Raw genomic sequence first — 17,657 nt, forward strand, 5'->3', positions numbered from 1 at the left:
TTTGCTAGTCTATTATTCGTTTATTTCCAAGGAAAGTGAAATAAGCACATCTTACATTAAATTTAAATAAGTGCCTAGAGTATGCAGAGAATTAGCCTATATATTATATAAGTGAAAACACCTCTGGCCTATCTTTCAAAAGATACTTCATCAAACACAAGTGAACACAACTTCTTTAAACTTTGGTGAAACCTCTTATATTAAGGATGTAGAGTTCTGCCTTTTGCACTCATAAACTGTGATAACTGAGATAAGAGTGTTGACTACAGAAATATTGCAGAGAAATAAATAAAAGACGCTCCTAGGTGATGTTATTTTCTCTACAGCCCAGTGTGCTTACTATGTTGAAAACCTTTGTTCTCAAAGTAATTAATGTGCAGATGTGATAGTAATAGTTCCCTGTTTAAGAGGTAACCTTTAATGCAGCCTTTTTTTAGCCCCTTTAAAATGGATGCACACAGTGATGTTTTCTCCTAGGCTCAAAGCTGAGTATTATCCTATCATTTTAATAGTATTTTAGGCAAGTCCTATGACAATTATACCAACAAGTTTTCCTCAAACAATTCCCCACCCCTAGCCACCACCCCTATGTTCTGCTTGTTCATATGCCCTTCACCCTTTCCCCTGTTATTATCACTGATATCTCTGCTTGTACGTGAAAGTAAAAAGCAATTCCAGCAAACTCAATGGCCCTGCTCCATAGCCTGGCCCCTGTAGAAGAGAGACAAAAGGGGAGTAAAGTGAAGGACATAAAGGACCATCATGGGTTGAGATCAGGCACTACCAGAAGCCCAGCTTGTCTTTTTAAAAACAGGCTCGGTGGACATGTTCCCAGCAGGTAAGTCTTCACTGGCTTGGAGAACAGGACTACTTCACAAACACTACTGTGTTTGAGTTTCTAGAGGCTACCCAGGCCAAGAAGACATCCCTAAGAAAGAAAAAGATACACACAAACTCAGAATTACAGCCTAGATATATTCTTTTTAAAACTTTGTCTTAAACAAATAGGTTGACATATATCACCCAATAGGAATATAAAGGCAGTGGGCCTAAGAGTCAGAAGTATAGGCAATCCTAATTTACTTTGGAGGATTTGAGATAGGAAATACCAATGCCTTGTTTCATGGATGTAGGTCAATCTCAGGAAAATTGGGGAAATGGGGAAAATCTTCAGAACTTCTTCCCTTTCCCCCTATACTTAGCACCTTATTGTGCTACTTACCGCCTATCCATTCCTTCTCAAATTCTAATTCCCTAAGAGGTCTGATTTGCACTAAGGAGATAAGCTAAACTAAGATTCAGTCACCACCAGCTTGATGTGTCATATTTTTAAAGAGCACACACAGAGGTAATGTAACTGAAAAGTGTGAACTGCTCATTATGTCATCTTTATCTACATGGCAAATGTAAGCTTTTTTTTAAGCAGGGGAACTTCTCTAGCAGCTTCTACAATCAGATGTATATAGCAACCTACTCTACCAAAGGTAAGGTGGTACTGATTATATGCTCAGGGTTACTGTGTTTTCCAACACAGTTTATTTAGTCATACTTGAATTATAAGAAGGGGAACTGTAAGCTCACCTGCAGTGCTTCACCACGCACTCATTGCTGCAGTACTCATTGTCCCAGTCCTTACTCACAACGGGAGGGTTCTCACAGCCGGACCTCACACATCGAGGCTGGGGTGAGAGCGTCATAGGAGACCCACTCACCAATTCAACATCCATTTGAGAAGGAGACTCAACCTGTGAGAGGGAGAGAGCACCAAAGATGGATTGGATTGCTACTTACCTAGCTAGCCAGCTAGTCAAATTAACTCTAGGATCCAATAGAGCAACAGATGTTACAGTCCCTCACAGATGGGGGTACACTTCCAAAAGAAGGTGAGTTCTTGGTCTTCTCTATATCCAGCTTTAGAATTTTGCCATGCAGATTGACATGAAGATGCTTCCTATAAGGGGAATGCTGCCATACTGCTAGTGTTTAATCTTAATTTTACCCATCACTGACTTTATTCTACAGTTGAATAATATTCCTCTGAAAATATCAAATCAATAGAATGTGAATAGAGGTTGGGTCACCTCAACTAAGATCAGAGACTAAGAAGATAAAACGTGGTGCCATTAGCAAAAAGGAAAAAAACTTAGAGATTAATAGTTTCCTGGTTTTGAAGGGGTGGGGTGGGTGGTATTTTTCTTTAAAATGACTGCTTCATTCATTGTGGGACTATAGTCACAAACAGACCCATATTTCAAAATGACTACTGGTCAGGTACAAATTAAAACTAGGGTAAATTGGCATCTGTTTGTTTCTGAAAAGACTCAATGATACTAACCAGTTGAATTTTTCTACCTGTATTCCCTACCCATCCCCTTACTTAAAAACATCAAGCCAAGCAGTCAAGGTTTGGGAGAAATGGAAGGATTTATCTCCAAAGCTTTGGATCCTTGGGTAAGACACCTGAAAAATAACTCTATGCTTAGGATATATCTTTAGTTGACTACCGTATTACTTCTGCTTAGTTAAGGAGTAGTCTAGGATAGGAGGCCCTCTTAATGTTTCTCACCAAGAACACTACGGAGTATCTTGCAGGGAACTGACAGGATATTTCATACGCCTAGTTGTGCCAGGCATTAAATGCTAGTAGCAACCCCTGCTTTTATTAGATCAACCAAAAATGCTTACACATTTTCACTGGTCTAGAGGAAATACTTGAAAACAGAGACTCACCTCAGGAACTACATCTGTGATCATCTCACAGATTGTCTCAGGAGAGGTTTCCTCCACTGTGTGGGTCTCAGGGCTGCTGTTCACAGGCCGCTCCGGACTCCTTTCTACAGGTGGTGGAACCAAGGTAGTCTGCATTTTTAGAGTGGGTGGAGGCACAAGCTTGACCTGCAGTGGCGGCGGCTGCTGCTGCAGATTGATTCGAAATTTCTGAGGTGGGGGCTGCTGCATGGCCTGCAGCGGGGGAGGCTGCTGCAGAATGGCGACTTGCTGCTGAGCCGGGGGCTGAGGCATTTGCTGCAACGGAGGGGGTTGTAGTCGGGGCGGAGGCAGTTGCATGGAAGCTGCTGCTGCAGCTGCTGCCTGCAGCACTGACCTAGTGACGATCTGGGCTTGCTGACTAGGCTGGATAGTAGCTGTACTGGTTTGGCCTAGTTGGATCCCCCGGGAGGTCACCACTGTGGCTGGGATAACGGTAACCATCCCTCCTTGAGACATAGTAATAGAAGAGGGCAACATCTGTTTGGTAATAATCAACTTGGTAATATTGGGCTGACCCCCAGCCCCAGAAGATGCCTGGTTTGCTACATAGGATGAAAGAGTGGAGTTAACAACAATGGAAGGAGACAGGGCAGGGGGCTCTGTTGAGGCTGCTGCTGGAGAGGCTGGCTCAGCAGTAGTCACAGGAGGTGGAGAAGGAGTCTGTGATGGGGGCGCTGGATCCAATTCCACTGTTTCCACAGTAGCCTAAAAGAAGACCAAAAAAAAAAAAAATCAGGAGATTTATTCTCTTCCCCAGGACATCCTCACTCTAATCACCTCCCAAGAAAAGGTACATCACAGATTGGGGAGGCGGGGGGTACGAAGAGAAAGAAAGAAAAAAGAGCAGCCATGTGTCTGCCTGGCTAAAGTAAACAATGAAAATAAACTCAGACTGTTTGGCAAGGTTTACGATGGAAACAAATGGGAAACCTGTTACATATTTTTGAGCTTTTAATAACTATATACTATTAATAGGTTCCACAGGTTTTTGGTGGTATTTACTTCTTATAATTGCTAATATACAGCTTTAAAAATGTTTTTATTGGTTTAAATATCCACCTACCCCAATCTTCTTACCTGACACTCTTGATTGTCTTTATAAGCAGCCAGAGCCTTCAGATACTCTTTCTTGGCAGCTTCAGTTTTCCTCTTATATACCTGCATGAAAGACAGACTGTTTGTTTAGAAAGTCCACAAACTCCTAGTAAAGACTGATAATCCTACATCATTCATCAATGAAAGACAATTCATCTCAGTCTAAATATTGACAACTCCTGAAAGCTAGTAATCAAGACAGCCACCATGGCAGACTTTCCAGTGACCATGCATCTGAAAGCCAGCCAATCAACAGTAGGCTTGCAGAATAGCTACACTTCTAAAGCCAACAGCAACCCTTGCTCACATCTGTGTAACCAGAACAAATCCTGACCCCCAATAAGATGAGTAGTCTGCTTAGTCTGAGATTGTGTCTAACCAGTATACTTTCCCTTAAGGAAATGTGCTAAACTGTTTGCAATGATAGCCACAAGAATTCTTCCTGTGCCGCATACCTAGTCTTCCATCAACAGCTGAAACTTATTTCCCATTCCTTTGAATTTGGGCTAGCTCTGTGAGTTGCTTTAACCATTAGAATGTGGCTGAATTGACAAAAAGAGAACTTGTGGACATCTGTTTTTGTTCTCTTGGAATACTGCTCTAACTCTGCCATAGTGTAAAGAAGCCAGTCTAGCCTATTTGGAGGATGAGAGACCATGTGAAAGAGAACCAAGGCATTTCAGCCAACAGGTAGCACCAACTGCCAGGCACGGGAGCAAGGTCATCTTGATAAGCCATACCAGCTGTTGTTTGGGTACCACTGTAGGAATGAGCCCAGGTAAGAACACCAGGAAAAACACCCAACCAATTTACAGAATCATAAGAAATAATAAATTGGGGACTTCCCTGGTGGTCCAGTGGTTAAGAAATAAGACGACCTGGGGAGTGTAGTGTAATGATAATTATAGCCATCTTCAATTTCAACTGTATCTTATATTCATGTAGTATCACAATTTTCATTTGTTTAATCCAGGTTAAATTTAGGGAGGTTAACTATAGTTCTCAAGTTTATATGAGGCCAATGAAAAAATTCAAACTTTGCTGTGGATTTTAGAGTTAGCTACAGCATGCAATTCACCAAAGAATAGCCTAATTTTACAGATAAAAAAAAAGGCATAGAAAGTTAGATTCAGTGTTTTTTATAATAATTTTTTTTTTAAATTTGTTTTTATTTATTTTTTAAATATTTAAATATTTATTTGGCTGCACCAGGTCTTAGTTGTGGCATGTGGGATCTAGTTCCCTGACCAGGGATTGAACCCAGGCCCCCGGCATTGGGAGCATGGAGTCTTGGCCACTGGACCACCAGGGAACTCCCTATAGTATTTAGATGGGTATTTGGGATTCAGTGTATGGCTGCAACTTTTAAGATGAAGGATGATCTTGAATGCCATTAACAAAGAGCTGATATGAAATAAGAACACATAAGGAAGTTAAAACTTGAACATTCACTAACCACTAGTTCCTTGTTATTTGCTCACCTGTTTTTGCTCCTCTCCAAGACTGTCCCACATGGAAGCCACAATTTTTGAAACCTCCCCAAAAGTGGCATTGGGATTCTGTCCCTTGATGGCAGCCTGTGTGTCACGAAAGAATAAAGCATATGCTGAAACTGGTTTTTGAGGTTCATTAGGATCCTTCTTTTTTCTCTTCTTTGGGGCCTTCTGCTTTTTCCCTGCTTCCACCACAACTGTCTTCTGGCTGGGAAGTTGCTGTGGGGGGGGGAAAGAGAGAGAATTACAAGAAGAAGAGAAGTATCATGTCGGGAGAACTGAAAGAAAAGGACTTTTATATGGGGTAAACTAGTCACATGAATGGAATTCTCAGAAATGCTAAAAGTAGAGGCAATAGGATTAAGACAGTAAAGTACGTGAGGACCAATAAGAATGGAGATTGGAAGGAGCATTATAAACTATAACTAGAGAGGCAGGACCCCATACCCAGAAAAGAGCAGAGGAGACAGCAGGGCAGGAGTAAAGAATACTTAGTAGGAGCTGTAGGTCAAGAGTTTTATCCCAGAATAATATGGCAGATTTGATTTTAGCAGGGAATGCCTCACCCTCCGGAATTCCTCAACACCATCCTCATGAAGTGAACTAGTAGGTGAAGGTGTGGTTGAAAGACGATCCTCAGGTGACTGGGCAGGTGGCAGGATGGTGCCACCCCCTAAGCTCAAACCAAGTTGAGAACTCAGTTCTGACTGATCAATGGTGGTCAACTGGCTATGCCCCATCAAGCCAGATGTCATGTCTGTCATTGGTACATCAATTGTAACAGGTGGATTGGCGCTATACTGAGTTCCTATAGAATGATCCAAGTCCTGAGAGAAGCAGAAGGACTAATTAAACACTAAATACAAAAAGCACTACCCTTCCCTTCCCCCCCACCGGAATTCAGGACAATTTATAAACCCTCTGCTTACCCAGAAAGTATCATCATTTAAACAAAGATCAAATAATTTGTCTACATATAAAACATATTAAGCTTTTTAATAAAGTACAGAAATTACAAATTGAGTACTAAGTCACTTCTTTGTACTCAAAGGCCTATTCCAAAATAACTAAAAATAACCAAAGAAGTCATAATTTTGGACAAGTTAATTTAAAGAGCAAGTAAGTTATTCAGTAATCTAGAGAGAGTGATGACACACAGGGGAATGAAAAACTTTCTCCCTGTACCCTCCTAAATAACGGCTCTTAAAGCTGCAATACACAGGCAAATCAGAGTGCATAAGGGCAATGTTAGAGATGTTTGGCATCAAGTACAGTGGGTGAAGATGTGCTACTAATGAGATGTGCTAGAAGCCCAAATACACTGATTTATAACACATACTAATCCACAATTAATACTTTTGGTTCAGACAGTTTTTTGAATACATCCCTCAGCATGCCAGCAATCACACTCACACTTGAATCCTAGGATATGAAAGCCATAGTAGTAGGGAAAAAACTTTTCTTTCAAAAATCCCAATAAATCATTTTCATTTCAGGGTTAACACTGGACATCTTACAATTTTAAACCAGTTTTCAAGTAAAATTGATTCAGATGATACATCTCACTTATTCAGGGGAAACGAGGTCTTTGTTGGTGAGCCTTTAGCCAGAAGAATGGAAAATAAATACTACCCAAGTGTAGCAGGGAATAGAGTTACTTATGTCTCCCCTAACACCATGCCCATGAGCTTGGGTAAGCCTGATAATGTCTTGCCCCTTACCATGGTCAAGCCCCCACTCAGGAGCCCCCCGCCCTGCTCCATCAAGCCATGGGTCATGCCCACAGGCATGTCCAATGTCTGGACCCCATACTGGGCTGAAAAGCTGCCATCCTGAGAGGAGGAAGGGTCTGCCAGGTCATCAAAGTGGCCAACCACATCTGAGACAGCCAGTGAGGGATCAGAATCCAAGGAGATAGGGGGGATTTCAAATTCTTCATCACCCAGGCTTGGTGTATGGAACGTCTGTAGGGAGGAAAAAAAGGGAAAAAGACTTAGTGGGAAGAGGAGGAACTGCATACTACTAAGTGAAGAACATGGCTGAGTACTGGAGATTCTCAGTGTACCTCTTTTTGGCCTGGATCCCATTTCTGTTATCAATTTCCTAGGACCTATTTAATTTTACAAATAAATCTTCCTCATATCTTTGGCCATATGTCACATACAAGGCTGCCAACATCAATCACAATTTTCAGTTCTTTTCTCTCTTTTCTACCTTTACCATCTTGGTTGTCCTAAACTATTTTGCCTATTTGTCTAATGAATGATTCTTTCAGCACCATTAGTAGGGACCCAACCTTTATAACCTGTTTAGCTATGATGCTTAAAATCTCTCTATTCTAATAGACAGCAGTTATTTAATACTTACTACACCTGAACTGTTAGACCACAGAAATTCATTGTCAACTAGACAATTATACTTTGACTGTTGTTTTAGGTTCCTTTGAAGCAGATCCTAAAAGGATCATGGGAACTTTATGCCCCTCTAAAATATATGCACTTAAGAGTTTCCTACCACTTCTCCATTTTAGAAATCACGATACTAACAACAAATAAGATTTCCATGTGTACAAGATTTTTGGAAAACCCAACAATGCTAAGATAAGGATAAGAGTGAGGAGAAAAACCTTCATTAAGAGATATAGCCAGAGGGCAAACTGGTTCTCTAACAGTTCCTGAACACATTCCTGTCTTGCTCTGAACAAGACTTTCTGCAAGAAAGGAAGAAAAAAATTATTCCAGGTGAAGACCCAAATCCTTCCTCTGAGTCCAACTACAATAATAATATACTATTTCTATTCTGAATGACGCCACAATTTACGGAGCTACAGACCAATGTCTGACCTAAGATACATTAAATGTTATGGTTCCTTTTGACACTAAAATACTAAAATGGCAGCATCTGCAGCAACAGAGCCTTAATAATGGCAAGAGACTTTGGTGTCACAGAGATCTGGGTTCAAGTCCCTTCTCTGCCATTTACTATATGACCTTGAATGGATTTTCCTCATCTATAAAATGGGACTTGTAATGGTAATCTCCTTATATGGTTATTATGAGGATTTGTGGGATTTAGTATACAAAACTTTATCACATGGCCTGATATATATAACTGCTTAATGATAATATTAATATCCTAATTATTTAACTTAACACCTGCCCCAACCAATTACCACAGATTGCTGGAATTTTAGAAACTTTAAATTCTATCAACCTTGTCACATGGCACAGTAAATACCAACTGATTCAGATCAAATTAAATAGGTACTCACAGTTTCGGGGGTTTTTTCATGATTAAGTAAAGCATTCTTTAGGAATTCCTCAAGACTTTTCCAAACCCAGAAAGGGTCTCACTAATATCAGCATTTTTAAATTTTGCTAGAAAGAATATTTCCAGCTAGTAAAACCAGGGAGAAAGAGCATGCCTGTGAAATGCTTGATTTCTCTGAAATCACATCACACTGAGAGAAGTTTCCTAAACGACAAAAAGATATGTATATAGCTTCATTTCTATATTTTCCTCCTCCAAGAGCCTTACTATTTTACTTAGCATGGTAAAAATTTGTGATATAACATGAGAGGAGCATACATAAAGAGCATGGGAGCAGACAATTCTTTAGGAAAAACTAAAACTCTCCCCAAGAACTGAACTTTTCTCAGTACACAACTCATTTTTGTTATTGTGTGGAAGTTGTTAACTTCAGGTCCATGATTTTTTTCTGAGATTTCAGTTTAAGTTCATGTGCTCATTTTTCAGGAAGAAGAGTACAAAGATTTTTACCAAATTCTCATGCAAACAAACAAAAGTTACAGGGGCAGGAAAAAGGACCCGGGGAAACATTTACTGTACTAGATTTATAGTTGTATAATAGTGGTGTACAATTTTTTAAGAGGATACAGCAAAAGTAAAGCAAAAAATGACTATCCTATTCTGCTTACCACAATAAAAAAGCAACTCTGCCAAGATATGAAAATGATACTATTAATGAGAACTGAAAAAGAATAAAAACTCATATCCAAAACAGGAGACCAGTGTTCTGCAAAGGACCAGCCCTCATAAACTATCTGGAGCACTCTCATGGAGTACACTAAAAAACCAGACATGTAGAGATTCCATAGTAACCAATTAACAAGACATTCTTTCTATGTACCACCCCCTGGAATGTGCAAACAGCTTTGTTATTCAGTATCTGTGGCTTTAATGGTGTTTTTTTTTATTTTGTTTTATTTGTTTCTTCCTTTAAAAAAGAAGAGTAAAATAATGGTAATGATCAAGAATACAGAAAGGTAAACCACACACACACTAGAATAGAGATCCACTCTAAATCTTTTACTACCACAAGTTATCTGTAAGATTATAGGTAAATCCAATATCTAAAGTTATTTTATTTTAGTGGATTCACCACATAACTAAATCATACTCTAGATTGTCAAACATAAAATAAAGATAAAACTGTAGCAAATATTAAAGTAAAAATAAATGATTTGGACACAGAAGGTGGAAATAGGAACATGATACCACTACCTTCTCAACTCAGCTTTTGTTTCCTTCTCTGTTAAATTCCTGGGCCTTTATGAGGAAGAAAGCAGTTTGGGAATTACATTTTATAAGCAAGGATGCTTAGCATTGAGAGAACCAAAATATAAAAAAATACCATTTCCCTATCTTTTCACATTCCTCTATATCAAAGCACACAATCCAGTATTTCTTTAAGTACTTTCTTGTGTAGATTATTCATTTTAAGGAAATTTATTTTAATCAAACACCTATTTATTCAACATTACCCCGGTACTACAGATTATTAAAATAGTTTAATTGTTTTTAAAAACTAATACAGTAGTGAAAATTTTAACTATTCAGCCTGAAATCATTAACTGGTTCTAATGATTACTTTTCCTAACTAAGGATAGTTATCTTTATAACTTATTTCCCCAGAGTGCTCAAAGCACAATATCATTATTTAAGTGCCAGCCTAAACAGGAGAAACAGAAAGATTAAACTCCCTTCAGATTATACAGCTTTCCTATCTCAAGCAATGCTGTAATAAATGCTAAGCCTTCCTCTCTGGACATGTACTTTTAAAAAATTATTATTATTTCTTATTTTACTGAGGCATAACTTATGTAAAGCACATAAATTTTAAGTGTATGGCCCAATGAATTTTTACATACGTAAACACCCAATTAACTACCACCCAGATAAAGATACAGAACATTTCCATCACTCTAAAAGATTTTCTCATGCTCCTTCCTAGTCAATACTCCCTCCCTTCCACAACAGGTAGCAGTATTCTGATCTCCATCAGCATAGTTTAGTGTTGTCTATTCTTGATCTTCATTAAAAAATGAACTCATGGGGACTTCCTTGGCAGTACAGTGGTTAAGAGTCCACGCTTCCACTGCAGGAGGCACAGGTTTGATCCCTGCTCAGGGAACTAAGATCCCGCATGCTGTCAGGTGCACCGTCCGCCACCCCCCGCCAAAAAAAAAAGAACTATTATAGTGTCTACCCTTTTTTGTCTGGCTTCTTTTACTCAGTAATATATTTTTGAGATCACCCAGGTTGCATTTATTAGTAGTTCATGCTTTTTTATTGCTGTGTTGCATTCCTTTTAACAAATTAGTTTATAGACATCTGGTTTTGTTTCCACTGTTTAGCTATATAAATAAAGTTGCTGTGAACATATTTCGGTTAGTATATGCACTCATTTCTCTTACGTATATATCAAGGAGTGGAATTACCAGGTTACAGGGTAGGTATATGTTTATCTTTAGTAGATACTGCTAGTTTTCCAAAGAAGCTGAATCAATTTACACTCTCACCAGCAATGATTAAGAGTTATCTATATCCTTGCCAACTCCTGGAATTGTCTTTTAAATTTTCAACATTCTGATGGGTGTGAAATGGTATCTCATTGTGATTTTAATTGGCATTTCCCTAATGAGTGACGATGACAATGACACTTTTTCATATGCCTAATGACAATTTGGATATCCTTTCTTGTGAGGTGCAAGTTTATTTATTTTATTTTTTTAAATTTATTTATTTTTGGCCACGTTGGGTTTTCGTTGCAGTGCGTGGGATTCTCATTGCGGTGGCTTCTCTTGTTGCAGAGCACGGGCACTAGGCGCATGGGCTTCAGTAGTTGTGGCACGTGGGTTTCAATAGTTGTGGCTTGCGTGCTTTAGAGCACAGGCTTGGTAGTTGTGGCACAGGGGCTTAGTTGCTCCATGGCATGTGGGATCTTCCCAGACCAGGGTTCGAACCCGTGTCCCCTGCATTGGCAGGCAGATTCTCAACCACTGCGCCACCAGGGAAGCCCTGAGGTGCGAGTTTAAATATTTTGCCCATGTTAAAATGGGATTCTTTATTTTATTCTGCAGAAGTATTTGAATATATTCTGAATATGAGCCAGATACATGTATTAAAATATCTTCTCCCAGTCTGTGAATTTCGGGAATTCCCTGGTAGTCCAGTGGTTGGCACTCGGTGCTCTCACTGCCAGGGCCAGGTTTGATCCCTGGTCAGGGAACTAAGATCCCACAAGCCGCATGGTGCAACCAAAAAAAAAAAAAAAGGTTCTTAATTTCAATGAAGTCCAATTTTTCAACTTTTTTATGGTTATTACTTTTGTGGACATTTCTTTTTCTTGCAAGAAAACTCTAAAACTTACTCTTCTAAAAGAAAAAAATTTTTTTAATTACCTTTATCTAGTTCTAAGATATATTTGGGGTGGCTCACAGTAAGACCAGAAAAAACAAAAACCGCAAACCAATTGAAATAAAGGAAAAACAAATTAAAAAACTGAAACAACAACAACAAAACCAAACAAACAAGGCGGGAAAGAAAGGTGAAGAAGTTGTAATGACAAGGAGAAATGTTAACACTGACAGGGCTCTAGGCTAAAGGAATCCACTGAAATTTAGTTACGAGCTTCTTGGCAAAATAGTTTTTTAAAACATTTCTTAAAGTCATAAAAGCAAAAACAAAGGATAGACTCAAACCCGGAAAGTTTCTTGATGAGCCCAGTGTGAAATTTACAACACTCTAAATAAAGAAATTTAAGGACTTCCCTGGTGGCACAGTGGTTAAGAATCTGCCTGCCAATGCAGGGGACACGGGTTTGAGCCCTGGTCCGGAAGATCCCACATGCCGCATAGTAACTAAGCCCATGAGCCACAACTACTGAGCCTGTGTTCTAGAGCCTGCACGCCTAGAGCCCGTGCTCCGCAACAAGAGAAGCCCAGCACTGCAACAAAGAGTAGCCCCGCTCGCTGCAACTAGAGAAAGCTCTCGCGCAGCAATGAAGACACAACGCAGCCATAAATAAATAAATAAATATAAAAAAAGAAATTTAAATGTGGAGACCTGATTCAGAAGAAATTGGCAATGATGCGTTTTCATGTGGATGAGCCCAATGTGAAATTTACAGCACTCCAAACAGTGAAATTAAACCATGGAGATATCACTCAGAAGAAACTAGCAAAGAGACAGCAAAGCATCAAACAGATTTTTGTTTTATATTGTTTCTAAATTTGCTGCTTATCTGATTCACACTTTCCCGGGCTTAGAAGAATAATAATGAATAGTAATCAGGATAAAGCAGTTTAAAAATAGCAAATGCTCCTTGCTAATCTAATTCTCATCCACGAAAACATTAACTTTTGTTATAAGTTCATTCAACAGCAATTGATAATTCTAGATACAAAACACTGATGAAAATGGTTTACACAACGTTTTTTAAAAAAAACTAAAATCCTCAAAAGATAGTACAAAGTTCAAGACTTCAGTTTCTCAAAGACCGAAAAATTTATTTCTCTGTTCCATCTTACTCTTTTGCCTTGCCTAAGCAAATGATACACTTACGACAATATTTCAACTAAAACTCTTCCACGAATACTAAAGGACCTCACCATGATCGTTACTTCTACTTCACATCATCATAAAAAACTATTATTACAGCCATCTGACAGCTGGGGAAACTTGTGACATACAAGGGTGAAGTAACCTGCCCAAACTCTGAGTCACTGACAAACAGAAATGCATGGTCTAGGGACTTCCCTGGTGGCGTAGTGGTTGAGAATCTGCCTGCCAATGCAAGGGACACGGGTTCGAGCCCTGGTCCGGGAAGATCCTACATGCCGTGGAGCAACTAAGCCCGTGCACCACAACTACTGAGCCCGTGCGCCACAACTACTGAGCCTGCACTCTAGAGCCCGCGCGCCACAACTACTGAAGCCCGTACACCCTAGAGCCCGTACTCCACAGCAAGAAAGGCCACCGCAATGAGAAGCCCGCGGACCGCAAAGATGAGTAGCCCCGCTCGCCGCAACTAGAGAAAGCCTGTACTTAGGAACGAAGACCCAACGCAGCCAAAAATAAGTAAAATAAATAAATTTATTCAAAAAAAAGAAATGCATGGTCTACTCAACTCCCTTCATGTTTTCTGGCAACTATTTCCTTTCATCCTGTCACTAGCAAAACAAGCTAACACCATGTAAGTAAACATAACTATTAACTTTTCCAAAAATCACTGGGTAGGAAATTTAAATGAAACAAAGACCCCTTCAACAAAGTATGTTTTAAAAATGAACACATTCCACAGTTAACCTCTGGTAGGTAAATTCCTTCCCTGTCTCAAATTTCTTTGGCTTAAACAATTTCTCCCCGCTGCGATCTCCCAAGATTATTGTAGTTATTTCTCCTCCACGAAAGGAGACAATTCCACTCTGTATTCCAATCCAGATCAGTCTGAAATAGGTTCGGTCTTTTCCAACGTCCTACTTTTCTGATGACAGCAGCTTCCCGGGCCATCTCCATGGTCCTCATAGCCTGTGGAGGCAGCTGCCACTTTTCTCCAAACATCAATCGCGGACCCCGTTCCCAACACCCGGCCCCTGGCGTCCGCGCTCTCCTCCCCACCACCCGGCCCCGCCGCTGCCTCACGCCCTCCCCCCCGCAGCGTCGGCAGCTCGTGCTCACCTCGGCCCCTGACAGGAAGGGGTGCGAGGGCCCTGTGATCGTCAGGTAATTGTCATTTCCTCCGGGAAACTGGAAACCAAAAGAAAGCCGCGGGGATAAGTTAGGGGAAGCAGGGAGTTGGCTCGGAGCGACAGATTCTGACCCCGACATTATGACATCACTCCCCAAACCCTGCTCTCTCTCCCCTCCCGTCAGCAGCCTCTCCGCCCGGCTTCCCGCCTCTACTTCAACCCCGTTAGCCAGGCTCTCTCGCCAGCCTTCTAACTCTGAAGAACCTACCTCCATCTTCACACAACGCCTACCACGGTCTCAGTGCCCTCATCGCTCCCACCGCCCCACTGGACACGGAACTGCCGTCATTTCCGCAACGACGTGCGTCGCTCTCCGCTGATTGGAAGGAGCGCCGTGGGGCTGTTGCGAGTCAGCCCGGGAAGGCCGAGAGCACTGAAAGGCTAGCTATCTCCCCCTGGAGCTTGGTGGGATAATGGCAGGTAGGAGTGTTACAGACGGCCCTGGAGCTGGTATCTGGGTACTACCGTCGCTCCGACCGAAAGAGGATTTCGAGGGAGAGTAATAGAGACGTGATCTGGGCTAGAGGGGCCGGAGGTCGATAGACTGAGTGGCTAGAGAGGCCGGAGGTAAAGGGCTGTAGAAGTCGGGCGGACCCGGAATCCAGAGGAAACGGGACCATGACTTATGCTTATCTCTTCAAGTACATCATCATCGGGGACACAGGTAACCCGGGGCGACAGCCCTCAAGCTGGGGCGGGGATTCGAAGCACCGAAATCGGGTCTTGGGGGCGGGGCTCATTCAGTGGGCTGGGCGATTAAGTGAAGCGGGGGCGGGGCGGGCGGCCGGGGGCGGGGCTCGGGACTCGGGGCTCGGGGCTCGGGGTTCTGGGTTCTGGGCTCTCCGCTCCCCTTTCCGAGTCCCGGATGCCCCGACACTGGACTGTACCCGGGCGGCGTAACTCCTAGAACGCGCGTCCTCTTCTTTCAGGTGTGGGGAAGTCATGTCTGCTCCTGCAGTTTACAGACAAGAGGTTCCAGCCTGTCCACGACCTCACAATAGGTAAATGCATGTACCTGTCCTAGAATAGGTTATGAAATATGGCGAACTAAAGTGGAAAGTTAGCAGCCTTTGGTGTTCGAAGTAAAAAGTTACCTCTCCCTGTTTTTGAACTATTTAAAAGTTATGTTTAGTGAAGTGTGACTAATCAAATGCTGACAAATGGGGAGTAAGTAATTGAAAGGTAACTTTAAATTTAGAGATGAGCGTGAGGTATGGATTAGTTACTGTAGGATTTGTTTTCCCAAATGCAATTTGTATGTCTGTGGAAAATCCCACGGAAACATAACTATTAAAAAACTCGCCTTGCTTTGCGGTAAATTAGTGCGAACCTCACATGTGTTTTTTCAAAGTAATCACTACTATATAGATTTTGTGTGTGTGTTGGAAAGGAGGAAGCAAATTGAAGACCCGTCCCAGACTTAGAATTCAAAGGTACGTGGAACTAATAACTTTTGTTTTAAAGAAAAGAGAATGATAGAGTTCAGAGACACACTGGTGATCCTAGGAAGTATGAACATCTTCCACATATTTGTGATAAGGCATGGCCTGCTGGGGCTTTAACGACCCTTTCCCCATAATCTCCATAACTCCAGCCCCCCCCAAAATATATGTGTAAAACTAGTCTTCTTGCCATGCAGATGCAGTTTCAGAATAAAATCCCTAGCTCCTATTCTTACTATATTGCCACTTCCAAGTCACACCTTATGGAAGTCTAAGTTACTACTGATCCCAAAGGACTTATTCAGAAATACCTAATGAGGTTAGAAAAGGATTTAGAGGATAGTATCAACAGGAAAATATTTTTGCAAATGAATATTAAGTGCACAACTACTCTGTGCTAGGTGCTAGTGATACAGTGCTTAACAAGGCAAACACTGTGCCTACATTGAAAGTCCAGTGTAGGAGGTGGGGCTGGGGGCAGATAATGACAAGTAAATTTCAACTGCAAAAGGGGAAAAGAGGTACCACCTCTATCAAGAGAGGCTGAAAATGGAAGAATGAGCAGGAGTTTGCCAGGGAAAGGGGTTGTAGAGATGAGGGAAAAGTGATCAGGGCAAGAAGGAATAAAATGTGCAAAGGCTCAGGAATAACAGAGATCAGGCTACATTTGGAAAACTGAAAGTAATTTAATATGGTTGGAGCATGGAATTTAAAGTGGAGAGCGGGAAGAAATAAGGCTAGAGAATATATTAGGGATGAAATTTTGAAACACCTGAAGGTAATGGGAGTAAGTTTCAAAACAAGTTTCGAAACAGAGGAATGAAGTGATCAATCAAGTTTTTCCCAGAGTCCAGTATAGGCTGTGTTTCTTTCTGAATTCAGTTTTCTGTGCCAAGATAAACAAGGCAGTTAGATAGAAAATATGTGCAAAATATGAAGGTTTCTGTGTAATTAGAGGAAGTTGCATAAAAGGGGACAAAAGTGTTATTTTTTAATTCTTCCCCACTGAAATTCCATTCTTCTTGTCCAGAAAGAAAACAAAATTAGTGACTTTTTTTTTTTAGTAACTATCACTATTCTTGATGAAGCAGTCCAGAGTAGTAAGAAGCAATTTTTTAATTTGTCTTATTGACTGCAGAACTTTAGAGTTGAGATTCTGGTCACACTGTGCCTGGGGCCACTGAATAGCAGAAGCTAGATTAGTGCTCTTTCTTACTTGGAAATCAGAAGTCCTGGAGTAAAATACTGTATAAAAATAGAAAATAGGACAAATTGTTTGACTTATCATCAAGTAATTTTAATGTAAGTAATCTTCAATTTTTAAGTTTTGTCCTGACATAACCTTGAAAGAAGCTGAACGCCAGGTAAACCAAAATCTTCATCAGACTGTTTCCAAACTCCTAGGAGGAAGGCTGTTTTCCAGTGAACTCTGGGAATTATTGGAGACCTGAAATGTTTCATTCTTGAGAACCTACTTCTTAGATAGGTGCTTTTCTAAAACAAAAATTCTAGAATTGCAAAAAGAAATATTGTTTCATATAGAGGACTAGAGAGTGACTTTGAGAAAATATTAGGAAATATTTTCAAAATTTTTATAAGTTTTTAAAAAAGTTACAAACTTAAACATTACCTAATAACATTTAAGCATTAAATAATAATGCTAAAATTTTATTCACCTTTTCCTTGATTTATTAGTTTTATCCCCATATCTGCTTTTTGGTTATATTTCCAAGGTCATTATCTAGAGCACAGTTTTTAATTCTAGAAGGTAAGTAAAACTTCAAGGAGCACAAAATGAATTGGAG

At 40.6% G+C, this 17,657-nt stretch overlaps 2 protein-coding genes across 9 annotated transcripts in view; one reads left to right on the forward strand and one right to left on the reverse strand.

Annotated features, from left to right (window-relative positions):
- TOX4 (TOX high mobility group box family member 4) lies at positions 1-14,737 on the reverse strand. 3 transcript variants are annotated; one of them, XM_027083651.1, is made up of 9 exons: positions 14,619-14,737; positions 14,340-14,408; positions 7,079-7,321; positions 5,924-6,184; positions 5,346-5,576; positions 3,847-3,927; positions 2,731-3,474; positions 1,582-1,745; positions 1-928 (listed from the first exon to the last, which is right to left on the reverse strand). In XM_027083651.1, exons 1-9 carry the CDS (start codon positions 14,622-14,624, stop codon positions 868-870), a joined length of 1,860 nt encoding a protein of 619 aa, XP_026939452.1. In that variant the 5' UTR covers positions 14,625-14,737; the 3' UTR covers positions 1-867. The 3 variants fall into 3 exon arrangements, with proteins under 3 accessions (XP_026939452.1, XP_026939454.1, XP_026939453.1); XM_027083653.1 differs by lacking the exon at positions 14,619-14,737 and adding an exon at positions 8,629-8,831 and having other exon boundaries at positions 467-928; positions 14,340-14,410; XM_027083652.1 differs by lacking the exons at positions 14,340-14,408; positions 14,619-14,737 and adding an exon at positions 7,984-8,613 and having other exon boundaries at positions 467-928.
- RAB2B (RAB2B, member RAS oncogene family) overlaps positions 14,717-17,657 on the forward strand; it is a 16,957-nt gene continuing 14,016 nt past the window's right edge. For 3 of the 6 annotated variants that reach the window (XM_027083656.1, XM_027083660.1, XM_027083659.1), the window contains exons 1-2: positions 14,837-15,074; positions 15,340-15,411. In XM_027083656.1, coding sequence (XP_026939457.1) covers positions 15,029-15,074; positions 15,340-15,411 — 118 coding nt within the window. In that variant the 5' untranslated portion in view covers positions 14,837-15,028. Of the gene's footprint in view, positions 15,075-15,242; positions 15,412-15,761; positions 15,844-17,657 lie in introns of those variants that run through there. The other 3 variants (XM_027083658.1, XM_027083662.1, XM_027083661.1) reach the window with 3 other exon arrangements.

Source organism: Aethalodelphis obliquidens, unplaced genomic scaffold (assembly GCF_003676395.1).
Source record: "Aethalodelphis obliquidens isolate GAN/ISIS:26980383/991018 unplaced genomic scaffold, ASM367639v1 scaffold51, whole genome shotgun sequence".
Taxonomy (NCBI): domain Eukaryota; kingdom Metazoa; phylum Chordata; class Mammalia; order Artiodactyla; family Delphinidae; genus Aethalodelphis; species Aethalodelphis obliquidens.